Source organism: Rhineura floridana, chromosome 15 (genome assembly GCF_030035675.1).
Source record: "Rhineura floridana isolate rRhiFlo1 chromosome 15, rRhiFlo1.hap2, whole genome shotgun sequence".
NCBI lineage: Eukaryota > Metazoa > Chordata > Lepidosauria > Squamata > Rhineuridae > Rhineura > Rhineura floridana.
In genome coordinates this window covers 16,377,543-16,392,892 of record NC_084494.1, presented here as the reverse complement: position 1 = coordinate 16,392,892, position 15,350 = coordinate 16,377,543, and the positions used below count along the sequence as shown (strand labels likewise).

Genomic DNA, 15,350 nt, shown 5'->3' with positions numbered 1-15,350 from the left:
CTAGCATCCGCACATCAAGCCACTATTCAAAGTACAGCTGCAGCCGCCAGCTAAAAGCCTTGTGACCTTGGACAGTGGGGGAAATTCAGTGCAGACCCTTCTCCCTCTGAAATTTTTATCACATGCAGGAAACAATTTATAATAAACCATTATTGTTAACCCTACTGATTTCAGTGGAATTTATACCAAGTAGCTATACCTAATTTCATCTACATAAACAAGGCTGCTTCAAAGGCTAACTTGAAATTACCCTGAGATTGAATGTCTCAGTAATAATATATTTATACGGATTATGAAGGAATAGGCTTTGAACCCAACGTATTGACAGCAGAAGTCAATAGAAAAGAACACAAAATGCTTTTGCCAGCCAGCAGCCTGCAGGCTACCCTTGCAGCCAAGGCAAAGGCAATGTGGATTTTCCTGAGCAGTGAGCAGAAAGGGGTCATGCACGCTACTGAAAAAAATGCCAATGCGCCCTTCATCAACCTGGGAAGCTGCGTGGCCACTTCCTCTTAGACAACAAGTGAGTAGAGGCCAGGGCCCCAAGTTACTGCAAGGCGCTCTTCCACTTTTCAAACTAACATAAACTTTTGATCTAACTCTTGAATTGGGGGGAAGAGAATTCCAGAGAGGAAACCAGTTAGGGGCTGTCATGTCAAAATAAAATAAGAAACAGCATTAAGAAGTCATCTGAAGCAAAGTCAGCCTCTGAGAACATAAAGTCGGAGCTGAAGATGCTTTAAGAACTTTTGTGTATGCAAATAACTGGATGGAGATTAACAGGAAGCCAAGCTACTGTGGCTGCCCGCCCAAGGAGTCAGTTTATGTACAAAGCAGAGAAAGGTTACAGTTGGGGTGTGGTACAAGATAGCATGGGGTTAGTATTACTGTATATAATGAGACATACACCACAATCACCCATGCCAGTGCCTAAATCCATCTATAGTGCAGGCCACATGGGCTGCTTAAACATATAAAACTGACAAACAGTTTTGCAGTAGTGAACACAGAGCTTATGAGTCCACTTTTCCAACTGCAAGCACTGAATTATAGGGCGAGGCTGCTAAAAATCCAAGAATAAATCACCAAATACAAGGAGAGTTGGACACCCAAGCTGAGGCTTTAGACAAGACCAGCACTCTGGGGAATGCAGCCGTTTATACAAGGAAACTGCAGAACACCACTTCCCCCAACCCCCCAGGCAAGATATTTTTTCTGTTATAAGCACTAATCACAGACTCCAACACATAAACAAAAGCTGTCTAAATACTTCCAGATACCCACTCATGAGAGGATTAGAGGAATCTGCTGCATCTCCCAAGTTCAGTTGTGAAGCCACACCAGTATCATCTGCTGCAGCTGTCCCGATTTTCTCTTTGTGCAAGCAAGGGCAAAGGGACACACACAATAAGCCCTTCACATTCATTCCTGATTCCAACATCACTCTTTATTTTCCCACAGCAGCATTAATCCCGGTGGGCAGAAGCAGCCCACCAGTCAGACAGGGTGTTCATAACAAAAGATGTGATCCCTCTTAACTGAGGCTTTAAGAGGACAGCTAAACACCCATATTGACAAAATACCAGAATGTGAAGCTGGCATAGTGGGTGTTGCCCCAACCTCATCCCTGGGAAGCATGTAGTCACTAATGTCTAACAGAGAGGTCTTAATTGCATGTTAGACAGAGATTCAGAGCTGCTTCGCATGATATAGCAGACTTGTGTTTAAGCACTCGCCTGTAAGTCATAGGCAACAAAGAATTGCATGCAAACAGTCAGCAGCAGCAGCAGGCTGGCGAGGGTGGGGAGATATGGAGTGTTCTGTCCCTCCTGTCATCCAGCGCAGAAACCAAAAGGGTTGGCAGAGGAGGGAAGAAGCTCTCTCCTCCACACCCAGACCAGAGCTCTCCATCTATCTCTGCCAGCCCTCAAACAGCCTAGACACTTTGGTGGGTTTATTTACAAGGCTAATACAGAGGTTGCTGAAATATGCCTATGCATGACAGCTGAATAGTCCCCACACTGCTGCCAAAATTTTAGTAGAATGGAAGACAGACCAGGTAAGACAGAAGCTTGTGCACGCTCAATGGAGCAATGGAGACAGGTTGCAAGTGGCCTCCATGTGGCTGATGAATCTTGGAAAATGGCCCCAATTCTACACTTCAGCCTAGTGCTAAACATGCACATATATTTATTTATTTTATTTTTATTTTATTAAATTTCTATACCGCCCCATAGCCGAAGCTCTCTGGGCGGTGTACAAACTAAAACTTCCATCTACAATTAAAACACATATTTAAACAATTTTAAAACTACATCCAAATTTCAAAATTGTAAACATTTTTAAGACAGACAAAAACACATATTAAAATACTAAATACTAAAATACTAAAATGCCTGGGAGAAGAGGGAAGTTTTAACCTGGCGCCGAAAGGATATAGGCACATAGACACCTGATTCATTTTCACCTGCCTTTACAAGGCTAACATGGCTTCAGAACATCTTATTTCCTCTCAGACACAGACCCTAAGTGGTTTAGAACATGAGCAAAAGAACAGAAGTTAGTCAGGGCTCAGCCAAAGGTTCACTTGCATTAACAACCTATTTCATGCATGCATTTCCTAGTGGCTGTTTGCATTCTCTACCCCTAAAAAATTATACCACTTATTCTGCAAGAAGACTGCAATGCATCTTACCCATTCTACAGATCCTCTTTCACCCACGAAAACACAGCATGCCCTCAAGCTCAGGTTAATGAAGTCGCTGTTACAGATTTGTTAGGGTTTAAAAACAAACAAACTGAGCTTGAATCACCTAAAAAGGATGCCAACAGTAAACCACAGAATTAATTTCAGTGTCAGCTTCTGGAACCTGGACCTCTCAATCACATATGAAATGAGGCTGTTATTCTAGGCATCTGGAGAAGACAGCACCTCTCAGCATGTACAGAGTGCCCTTTTTGTCACCAGACATCACATCCAGCCCAAAATATCTAGAAGAATGTATTTCAAGCATCTCATTGTAATTATCCACTTACAACATTGCTTAGGAACGAAAATAAACTATAGACACACAACACTACAGAAACTTGCACTTCCACCGCGGCTCTGGAGCAGATTTAAGGGGCACCTGCCTCTCATATGTTTTTGACTGAAGTTAGCTTTTTGAATGCTTTTTGTCATTCGCTCAAAGATAACCAACCCATTAAGTCACTGCAACTTCAGATCTCACTCTTGATGAGTCAAGTCAACTTTCTTCACCTTACTTATTATTCCAGGATAATCAATGGTGAAAACATTAAGTGGCTGTGGGAGGGAACCCCAGAGCCTTACATGGGCTCCTGCTGGGAGGAAGGGCGGGATATTAAATAAATAAATAAATAAAATGTTTATTTTCATGATTTATACCTTGTCTTTCACCTTTGTTATGGTCCATTGTTAGGAATCCCAAGGCAGTTTACAATTCAATACAAAGCAATTAACTTATCCCTTGGTGGGAGGGGAGGCGGTTGATAGAGATGGTGGAGGAAAAAGATATTAAGATCTCTCTCCAGTTTTCTGGCATTCCTAACACCACTGTCCTTATGATTGCTTTTTTTTTTTTTACAATTAAAGCTTACAAGGAAGACGTCCCCTCTTCAAAGCCTCTTGCCTGAGTGGGGTGGGGGAGCTGGGCAAGTCCCATTCCTGAAGTGAAACGTCAGGGCTTTTGGTAAGATGAAAGGCAAATAAAACGAAGAGGTAAGGAGAAGTCTTAAGGTCCCCTGGGCTGATAGGAGAGACCTTAATGGGATACCAGATAATGCTGAATAACTGGGGGTAGTGGGGAGAGATAAAGGGAGTTGAAGAGATCAATTTTGTTGCAAAACTATCAACCACTCTTGATCAGGAGGAGTGCTTGACAGATGTACCCCTTGTCAGGGCAGTGAGGCGCCAAATGAAACTTCTGCATTTTCAGGAGAGGGCTGTGTAAGCAGTAAGAATATAAGAAAAGCCCAAGTGTCACTGATAGGTTGGATCAACAGGTTTATTTTCTGTTATTTTTTTAAAAAAAGATAAAACATTTATTTTAAAGACTTATACCTTGTCTTTTGCTATAACCTGTTGCAAACTGCCTTGGGGATCAAAGCAACTTGATACGAAGCAATTAGTGTTGACCATTGAACCGCACTGTCACTGAGTCTGTTTTCCATCAAGTCTGAAAAACTGTAACTAGGGGGAGTTATGTCTTTGCCCAGTCTGGGAACGGACTGCCAAGGCCGTTGCTATGGTAGCCATCAAGATAAACTGGGAAAAGTTCTAGCAGCTATCTGTGTTAAGCTGAGTCTTCTGTGTATTGCCTCTGAACTGAGAGGTTCTCTTCTGTGTTTACCTTTGGAGAGAGATGTACCAGAAGGGGGGTGACTGAAGAAACTCTACATGTATTTACGCTTAAGCCTTTGGCCATAATGTCTTAATAAAGACTCTTAACATGATCTAATGCTCTGAAGAAGTTTCTTGCTCAACTTAACTCCAATGTAATGTATGCTGTTTCACGCAACAACGCACACACGTCAACAAGGGTTATGGGCCCAGATCCACAGCGCATTACACGGGAGTAAGTTGCTGGTCTGAACGGCAGACGGAGTTCCAGAGGGCAGCTTGATTGATTGTACCAGACAGAGGTGAGCAACATGGCTGTAAACCTGTCTGGGGGAGGCTTGCCAATGGAAAGATTGACGGAAAAGAATTATGGCAGCTGGAAGCCGAGGATGCGGGCTTTGCTGATAACAGAGGATTTATGGGACATTGTTGATGGACCACCCCCAGCGGTATTGACCGCGGCCTGGAAGCGCAAAGATCAGAGGGCGCAGGCGTTTATAATCTTGGCTCTATCGGATTCTCAACTGATGTGTGTGAGAGATGAGCCGTCGGCCAAACAGATGTGGGACGCGTTGCAGGATTTGTCCCAGGAATGGCAGCGGAGGCAGAAGGCGCAGAGAGCCGAGCTGATGGAAGCTGTCAGAAGCAAGGAGGAGAAAAGTGCCGAACCGGAGGAGGCAGCCGAAAGCAAACAGGATTACAAGCATCAAAGGCTGAAGGCTTGTTATGCCTGTGGGGCTCGTGGGCATCTCCAGCGGGACTGTGCAGTCAAGCACAACTCCAGGGACGGAGGCTTGAAGCAGGGACGTGTGAACTTTGTTTGTAAACAGAAGCCACAAACTTTAGCACCTATTGACTGGCTTGTTGACAGCGGGGCAAGCCATATATTAATCAAAGACAGAAGTTTGTTTTATGCTTCAGAAGAAGTGCAGGATTTTGTGCAACTTGCGGATGGATCACAGAAACGGGTGGAAGCCCGAGGACTGGTGAGATTTAATAAACTTGGGATAATGTCAGAATGTTTGTTTGTTCCAGAATTGGCTCATAATATTTTATCAGTTCAAAAACTGGTGAATTCTGGGTATTGTGTAACATTTGATAGAGGAAAATGTTTTATGCAGAGAAGAGACAAAGTTGTCTGCCAGGGGTTCATGACACAGGGGCAGTTTAGAATGTCCGTGGGTGTGAAGTGTGCTGATGCCTTGAGTTTAATGGGGCGGAAAGAGAATGACAGTCAGGGCTGTAAACAGACTGCTGTTGTGACACCGTCGGCATTAACCATTCAAATGAAGCACGTGGAATGTGCGGAACCAACCTCATTTAATGAAATTAGGCTGATGCCTGAGGCAGAGAAAAATAAGTGGCAACAGGCCATGCAGGAAGAATTGAAATGCATGGAACAGAATGGCACGTGGACATTAGTAAATTTACCTATGGGAAAAAAGGCCATAGGTTGCAGATGGGTGTTTAAGAAGAAGAAAGCAAGTTCCGGGGAAGTACAGAGGTACAGGGCACGTTTGGTTGCCAAGGGATTCACCCAGCAGCATGGGACAGATTATGATGCTGTTTTCGCTCCGGTTGTGAAACATGAGTCCATTCGTGTGCTGCTGAAGCTGGCAGCGATGCAGAACATGAGTGTAAATCACTACGATATAGGGACGGCATTCCTACATGGTGATTTAAGAGAGGAGATATATATGGAACTGCCTCCGGGTTCTGTGTCAAAGGAAGGGTTCGTGTGTAAACTGCATAAATCAATATATGGACTGCGGCAAAGTGCACGCTGCTGGAATGAGAAATTGGACAGAGTGTTGCATGGAATGGGATTCCAAAGATGCAAGGCAGATCCATGTGTGTATATAAAGAGACAGGGGATGAAAACCACGTTCTGTGCAGTTTACGTTGATGACATCATGTATATTTATCATGAGCAGCAAGAGGAACGAGAATTTAATGAGCAACTGGGCAGGCAGGTGGACACAAAGAATTTGGGGCCTGTCACACACTATTTAGGCATGGATATTGTGCGTGCAGAAGACGGAAGCATAACATTGAGTCATGAAAGTAACATAAATCAGATCACAGAAGAATGCAACATGACAGAATGCAATGTTGTGAAGACTCCAATGGTTGTGGCTTTCCAACAGAATGTGCAGGAGACACCTTGTACAGAACCTGAGAAGTACAGGCGCATAATAGGGAAACTGCAATATTTGGTGAAGGTGTCCCGCCCAGACATATGTAATGCAGTCAGCATTTTAAGCCGGAAGGTAGAGCATCCTTCAGAGGCTGACTGGCAAGGGATTGAAAGGATAGTGTGTTATCTGAAAGGCACGAAGACAAAGAGTCTGGTTTTGTCAGGAGCAAAGACAGGAGGTCTTGAAAGTTTTGTGGATGCAGATCATGCAGGGGAGCTGAGCAGTCGTAAGTCAACCTCTGGCATAGTTGTGATGTGGCACGGGTCATGCATTGACTGGAGCAGCAAGAAACAAAATGTGGTGGCAACCTCAAGTGCAGAAGCAGAGTATGTGGCTCTATCACAGGCCTGTAATGAGCTACAATGGTTCGCAATGCTCATGCAGGAGATAGGCATTGATATGCAATTTCCGATTACTGTATATGAAGACAATCAGACCTGCATCAAGATAGCCACATCAGAAGCTCATACCAAAAGAACAAAACATATTAGTGTCAGATACTTTCACGTAAGGGATTGTGTGCAGCAGGGGTTCGTTAACCTGACATTTTGTGACACTAACAACATGGTGGCTGACATAATAACCAAGCCTTTGTGTGAGGAGAAATTTGGCAAACTGGTGACAAGGCTTGGAATGAGCCATAGTTTGGTTGAATAAAGTTCTAGCTAAATGTACAGAGATGTTTTGAACTGTACTGAAATGTAAGTTGTATTGCAAGATGTATTGGAGAAATGTATTGTTGTTATTGTTGTAATGAGTTACAGACATGATGAGAAAAAGGGGGGATTGTTGACTATTGAACCGCACTGTCACTGAGTCTGTTTTCCATCAAGTCTGAAGAACTGTAACTAGGGGGAGTTATGTCTTTGCCCAGTCTGGGAACGGACTGCCAAGGCCGTTGCTATGGTAGCCATCAAGATAAACTGGGAAAAGTTCTAGCAGCTATCTGTGTTAAGCTGAGTCTTCTGTGTATTGCCTCTGAACTGAGAGGTTCTCTTCTGTGTTTACCTTTGGAGAGAGATGTACCAGAAGGGGGGTGACTGAAGAAACTCTACATGTATTTACGCTTAAGCCTTTGGCCATAATGTCTTAATAAAGACTCTTAACATGATCTAATGCTCTGAAGAAGTTTCTTGCTCAACTTAACTCCAACGTAATGTATGCTGTTTCACGCAACAACGCACACACGTCAACAATTAGTTCATCTCTTGGTAGGGGAGCCGAGAGAAAATAAACACTTCTATACAATTATATCATCATTTGGGAACTCAAAGGATTATCTAATATGTTTCAAGGACAAACCAGGGAAACAAAAAAGATAGCCCAGTCCTATATAGAGATTCTTACATTCTTTCCTTTTACTATTTTCGACTTGGTACTCCAAACATCAAATTGAAATATATTTTACGACCTCATATTACGTAATGTGGATGATACATTAGCTGGTTGTGGTACAAATACAACTTATTTATTTTAGGGAATATTCTTATAACAGTGGGAAGGAATGAACAATTATAGTGATTTATTGTTCCAGAATAGTTTTAGTCAATTCCAATCTTGTACAAGCACTCCCTGGCTACCTCAAATAGTCCAACTTAATTTAAACAAAATTGTCATATCACATAATTTATTGTACCATTCTCCAAGTTTAGGAATCAGATTTGTTTTCCACTGTATTACTTAAACAATTCTAACTGCCAGAATTATCTGAAAGAGAGTTTGTTTATCCTGTTTCCTGTTTCTTTAACAAACATTAACAAGAATACCTTAGGGTGAAGAGAGAGTTTCTCATTAAGAATTTTGTTTATTGCTACTAAAATTTGTTTCCAAAATCTCTCCATTTGTTAATGTTGCCACCAACAATGGTAAAATATATCTGTAAAATTTCCAGTTGATAAAGAGCTATAAGAACTGCAAATGAACTTCTTTTAGCTTCATGATAGTTTGAATCTGGCTTTCCTTGATTGCTGTTGCCAATTGTTCTAGATATAAGTTAAACAACTAAAGGGATAAAAGGAATCTTCACCTAGTTCTCTAAATAACCTAACACAATGGGAAACTACTCCAATTATCATAAGTACAGCCTTTTGCTTTGTATACATTAAATTAACCCACTGAACATTTGGTCCAAATGCAAAATTATTTACTGTCAACCTCAAACTATCTCATTCAACCCTATCATATGCCTTTTTGACATCCGCAAAGATAACGTCTTAATTTTCTCCCTGTTTAATCAACCAATAATATTAATCATTTCCCTTATGTTATCATGGAAGATTGCACCCTAAATTCCAACTTGCACTCAATATGGAGTTGCCTTAATTCTCCTGTTATTTCTCTAAATTTTTTCTTTTCGCCTTTGTTCCAAGCTTTAAATTAGTAAAATACTTGTGCCTCTGAATCTAAATCCTAGAACTATCTTCTCATACTAAATTAATTTATTAATAGTTTAAAAATAAAACTTCCACATTCGGTCGTTAAGTCACCATGTCTATTACTTTCTTAGCTGCAAGTAAATTTATTCTATAAACTGAATCCAGAAAAACTAACTTCTTCAGTTTCTACACCAAATGCTAACAAATTAATCTATATACATATGATTGCATATCATCTGGCACATTCTCAGGAACCCCTTTTACAGTTACAGTTGTTCTTCCTTACATTGTTATCAGATTTGGCCACAAAAGCTAGGTTCTTTTCTATTTTTTCCTTATCCCCCCCAAATTGTTTTTGAGGTTCTGAAATAACCTGTCTTTCTCCTTATGAAATGCCTTTTGAAAGCCCATATTCAGTTCTAACATTTTAACTTTTCCACTTGCTCATTTAAGTCAAACATCCTTTTTTTCCACAGGAGGGGTAACAAACAGAGCACGAAAGCAACCTATTGGTTTATCTTTATTCATAGGAATATTTACCTAGAACAGGAAGGTTCTATTCAGTTATTACAATTAACTAATATTAGCCTGAGAGCATCAGTCTTAAACAAGATGGGGTTGAGGGGCCAAGACAAAATGAAGACAGACAGTATGTACAGTGGATAGAGTGTTGGATTAAATGGGAGACCTGTGTTCAAATCCCTGTCCAACCATGATGTTTCCAGGATGATCATGGATCAATTATTTTTTTCATATCTAATATATCTCACAAGGTTGTTACAAAAATAAACTCTTAGGGAGAAGCTGCCCAGAGCTCTTTGGAGGGTGGGAATAAAACAAATGCAATAAAGAAAAATATTTAGTGCTCAGCCAGAAGCAGTCCCTTTACAGCAGTGGCCTCCAAATCCTAAAATTCTGTTCCTCTTGAGGTCAAAGGTGAGCACATTCCCTTCCTTCCTTTCAAATGAGAGCCAGTGTGGAGTAGCAGTTAGAATGTTGGACTAGGACCTGGGAGACCATGGTTTAAATCCCCACTCAGCCATGAAGCTCACTGGGTGATCTTGGGCCAGACGCTGCCTCTCAGCCTCACCTATTTCGCAGGGTTGTTGTGGGGATTAAATGAGGTGGCGGAGAACTATGTACACCACTTTGAACTCCTTGGAAAAAAGGTGGGATATAACTGCAATCAATCAGTTGATCAAAGAGAGAGTAAAATACCTCCTTACTTTATTATGCCTTTTCTGATGAACTTGCCTGTCATTTTAAGCTTTGACGCTATGCTGCCACACAAAATAAAGTACTGCAGCACCTTAAACATTGATTTATTGTGGCATATTTGTTCATTGTTCAGAGAACACTGTTATAGGATGGGTCATAACTACAAATTGTAAGTACACATACACACCCCAAACTTCAATCAGCCTTTCCCAACCAGTGTGCCTCCAGATGATGTTGGACTACAACTCCCATCTTCCTGACCATTAGCAATGCTAACTGAGGCTGATGGGAATTGTGGTCCAACAACATCTGGAGGCACACTGGATGCTAGCCTGAAGTGGGCTCTAGTCCACACAAAACTTTATGCCACAAGGCCACAATCTTATAATCACTTGTGTGCGAGTAAGCACCCACTGAACATAGTGGGCCCTTCTAGTAAGCATGCACAGGATTGCATGCCACATCTGTTCAGCCTTTCAGTAGCCACAAGGCTCTCTTTATTATTTGCTCCGACACACCAGCAAGGCTCCCTCTCTGGAACTTGCTGTGCAATTTGCTGGCCGTCGTTTTAACCCAACGGTGGCTGTTCACAACTATCATCAGGTGAATATGAAGCAGCTCTCCGTAAGCCCCCTTGGGGTTGAAAAGCGATGTAACTATTCTGCAAGTAAATAAAAGACAAAAATAAAGGAGGGGCGGTGCGTGTGTGCCTATCCCGCCGCCCGGGGTTCGCTCCTTCACTCACTCACTCGAAGGCGAAGAAGAGGCCGCTGGTGACCACGATGAGGCCGAGCGTGAGGAAGAAGACGCCGCTGTTCCGCGCCAGCATGAAGCGGCCGCCGCAGTAGAAGCGGTTGCGCCCGGGGAAGACCTCCCATTTGCGGCGGGGCTGCTGCGCCGGAGTCGTGGTGGCCACCACGGAAGAAGTTGCCGGCGGTTCCGAGGAGGGAGGCGCAGCCGGGGTGCCCGGCGGGATCTGCCGGTACTCGCATTCCTTCATAATGAGGACGGTGGTGGTGGCTGTGGTGATGGCGGTACCGGCTGGCCGGCGGCGGCGGCCTCTGGCAAAGCCAGGACCGCCCGGCAGGCAGAAAAAGAGAGACTCACTCGGCGGCTCAGTCGCCCCGCCCTCGGCGGCGGAGGTGGGAGAATAGGATGACCGGCGGGCACTGGCACACCCCCTATCCGCCGAGGCCTCCCGCCGCAGCGCCCCCCTCACGCCGGCCGGCTGGGAGTCCGCACTGCAGCCGCTTGGTCTCGCTGAACCTCTCCGTCTTAATTACCTCAGGCAGCTCCCTCAAGTTTCGTCCCGGCGTGCCAGTCTCCCCTCACCCACCGTCTTATTTATATACTTAAAACTCCTTTGCAGGGAAATTCGAGTCCCTGCGGGGCCTTCCCTGGGCTTTGCTTCCAGAGAAGCGTGCACGGGAATGGGTTCAAAGCTTCCTGCTGCCTTTTATGTCGAATGTTATTAAAGTATAAGCTGCACAAGGCGGCTTACCAGACACAATAAAATTTAAAAACCAATAAAAAGTTAAAACCAAAAACATTAAAAACAATAATAAAAGCGTCAAGAACTACTGAATTCCGTGAATAATGCCTCTGATCATGGGCAGAGTGTGATTCCTTTGGTGAAGGGAATAGAAGGCCAGCCTCATAATAATAATAATAATTCGCGCTTCTGATGGAAAACCTTTCCTCACCCCCTCACCTCCACATATACAATGCAAATGTAATATTTAATTGCACAAATACATAAGAGCAGCCCAGCTGGATCAAAACAAAGATCCCCATAGTCTAGCACGCTGCTTCCCACAAAACAACCAAGGAGCTTCTGGGCAGCTCACAAGAAGGGCATGAGGGCAACAAGGCTGCTCTGTTGCATCAGCCCAGGAGCATCCCATACTCAATTCTCTGAAGGTGGTGGTTCCATTAACTATCACACATAATTCCAATGATTTCTCACAGTTCAGAGCTAAGTGTGGATTCGTAGATAGCCAAAACAGCACCATCCTTGCACAAGAGGGAGACTGCGGCAAGGTTAGAAGAATCCCAAAGTTTGTAAAAGTACAAAACATTTTTCAAAATAAATCCCTAACTGGGAACCCAATAAGAACAGATCATGTCGCAGAATACTTTGTGGGTTTTGGAGGGGGAGGGCTGGGGGGAGAAAGGAAACCAGGTGGTTGGGTCAATAGTAAGTATCCAGGAGTAGGCCATGGACAGTCTTCACTTTTAAGCATTCTCACATTATGTATCAACCTGGAGAACCAGCATGCACTAATGGTAGAGTAGGCCTCAAAGGCCTTCTTGTTTGTACAGAGACTGACTGAGCATGTGATGAAAACCGTGAACCTCACTCTCAGTTTGCCTTCCTAGGGGTGCAGTATCTCCATAGGCATGGTACAGCTTGATAAGTGGCCTTGCCTGGGGGTGAGGTGGCAGGCGCTCACTACTTAGGAGAGACTGGAGCTGTACACTAGGTCTTGCTGGTTGGCCTTGCATCCAGTAAAATAGCATCATGATCGTCTTATTAAGAGGTGGGGCTCCAGGTAAGACTACAGTGTGCACCTTTTTTTGCTTTCACAGCCTAGGAAGGTGCCTTATATTTAGTCAGACCAATGGCCCATTTTGGTCACTATTGTCTACACTTGACTGGGAACGGCTCTCCAGGGTTTCAAATAGAAATCTTTGTCAGCCGTACCTGTAGATGCAACCTGGGACTTTCTGCATGCATAGGAGTTGCTCTATCACTCAGCTACTACTCTTCTCCAATGCTTAGATTTTGCAGCATATTACCCTACAAATTCAGCCAACATTCCAATGCAGTGCTTTTGTGTGCAAGCACGTACTATGACAGCAGATACATAGGATTTTTTTCTGCCCAGTCTGGCAGCTACTGAAATTCTGGTCACAAAATTCTGGCTGGGTGAGAATGCTATCCATGCTGCAATTCCTACTCCCCATCTGTAACTCATGAATACTTTCCTGCATGCCGCTTTAATCATTTCGGGCAGCAGTGTTGCCCAACAGTTTTGTCATACTTGTCAAAATTGTGGGGAATACGTTAACATTTTTGCCACATGACTGGAAAAAAACAACCTTTTGGAGAGTAGACAAATACACAATAAGTTTTTTAATTATTTGATAGCACTAGTGAGAAATCTGACATCTTTTCATTAACTAGTGCAGGGGAATCAGGCATAAAATCAGTTAGACTACATCTCAACTCTACATCAAAGTTTTCATCCAATATCTGCAAGCTAAATTTTTATTTCACCATTTTTACTGCAGAAAAACTTGACTTGCAAAGCCATGTTGAACCAAAAATTGAAACCATTTTCAAAATGTGTTTAGAACTGCAAACTTATTTCAATTTAAAATACAAGTCCACATTGTAACAACTGAATCATCTTTCAAATGCTGAGTGCTTTGAAGTAAAATCACATCCATCTCAAAAAGGTGCCTTTTCAAAGAAACCTCACAAGCTCTTGAGATCGTTGAGAATTGTAGATGTCAAAGTGCATTCTGCAGCATGTAAGGTCTATAAGGTCTAAGGAAGAATCTATGATTGTGAAGGGTGGACATTTTTTTTGAACTAGTACATGTATAAAAGGATTTTATTTTTAAAATTATTTTAAAAAATAGATGGTAGAAGCACCAATCGCCACAGACCAACAGTCATTTTGCCACATGTGGTATGTGGCGACCATGTTGGACACCAAGAATTTAGGGTATTTTCACAGATGAGGTCTAAACAGTTTTTTCCTTAAATCAGTAGAGTTAAAAAACATCATTAACCAGAAAGCATGCATGATTTAAAAATGGTTCTTTTTGGCTGAATCAAATTAGAAACATTTATACCTTCATGCACAAATAAGCTTCAGAATGACATAAAGGTGCTTTTTCATCCCCAGGGGAAATGTTGAAAGGCCACATAATTCAGATTTGTTTCCTTTTAGTCACTCACCTTGCCTTATTCAAATTCAAGGGTGGCAAAAGGCTAATCTGTATTTATCAGTATTCTGTAATACTGATTCTGCAGTGGCCTATTGCTAAACAAAGAGTGGTTCATTGATGAAAGGCTCCCAAGCGCTCTGTTTCCATAATGTTTATTACATTTCTTATTATGATTTTAAAAACAAAGTAAAAACATAAGAACCCTGCTGAATCAAAGGTCCATCTAGACCAGCGGTCTGTTCACAGTGGCTGACCAGATGCCTGTGGGAAGTCCATAAGCAAGACATGAGCACAACACCACTCTCACTGGTGATCTCCAGCAACTGCTACTCAGACGCATACCTCCAATACTGGAAGTTATACATACCTATTACAACTAGAAGCCATTGACAGCCTCAGTCTCCATGAACGTGTCTAATCACTACATCTTGTAGTAGCAGAGGGGCACTAATAGGTGCTTAAAGTACTCAGGGCACACAAATTTGCATATACTAATTTATATGCATAGATTCCTCTGGGCTAATTTAAATGGTGGGTGGCTAGAGGCTCACCAACACTGTGATTTATAGTATACCCAGCTGCTCTGCAGGCAAAGATACACAGTAGAGGAAGAAGAAGGAGATTCAGGACCTGGCACAAAACACCAGGGGCTCCCCCCCACAGTCATGCCCAACAGTGTGCCTTTAGTAACAAAGAGTGACATGTGGGTGGTAACACCAAGGTGGGCGGTAACACCAAGGAGGGCTTTTTCACTGGTGGCACCAATATTGTGGAATGTTCTTTCTGCTGTAATATGAGAGGCCCTATCAGCACGGCATCCCTACAGCTCTTGAAGGCATACCTTCTTAGGCAAACATTCTCCCAAACTTGAATTGCTTGATTTAATTGCTTGATTTTTTTAAAATTGTTTTCTTATGCCTTTTAACTGGCTTGTTTTATTGTGTATTTTAATTATGGATGTTATTAATGCTTTGATGGAATTATTTTATTGTTTATTTTAATTATGCATGTATTTTAGAACTAATTTGATACGTAAACTGAGGAGCTATTTTGGGATGTAAGTGGCATATAAATAAATAATAGTAATAATAGCAAAATCCATATTAACTGTTGGTTAGAAGTTAAGGCTTGCTCATCTAACAGATGGATAAAGCTGTGCTTGATGGACACAAGTAACAAACTAGAACATGAATGGCTAAACAAAACTATATAAATGGTCTTTGGAAAATTAATGACTAT

General features: G+C 42.5%; 1 protein-coding gene across 5 annotated transcripts in view; it reads right to left on the bottom strand.

Moving 5' to 3' along the window:
• ZDHHC18 (zinc finger DHHC-type palmitoyltransferase 18) overlaps positions 1–11,401 on the bottom strand; it is a 62,161-nt gene extending 50,760 nt beyond the window's left edge. The window contains exon 1 of one of the 5 annotated variants that reach the window (XM_061597921.1): positions 10,901–11,401. In XM_061597921.1, the coding sequence (XP_061453905.1) occupies positions 10,901–11,151 (251 nt within the window). In that variant the 5' untranslated portion in view covers positions 11,152–11,401. The remainder of the gene's footprint in view (positions 1–10,900) is intronic. The other 4 variants (XM_061597922.1, XM_061597924.1, XM_061597923.1 and 1 more) reach the window with 4 other exon arrangements.
• Positions 11,402–15,350: the final 3,949 nt, after the last annotated feature.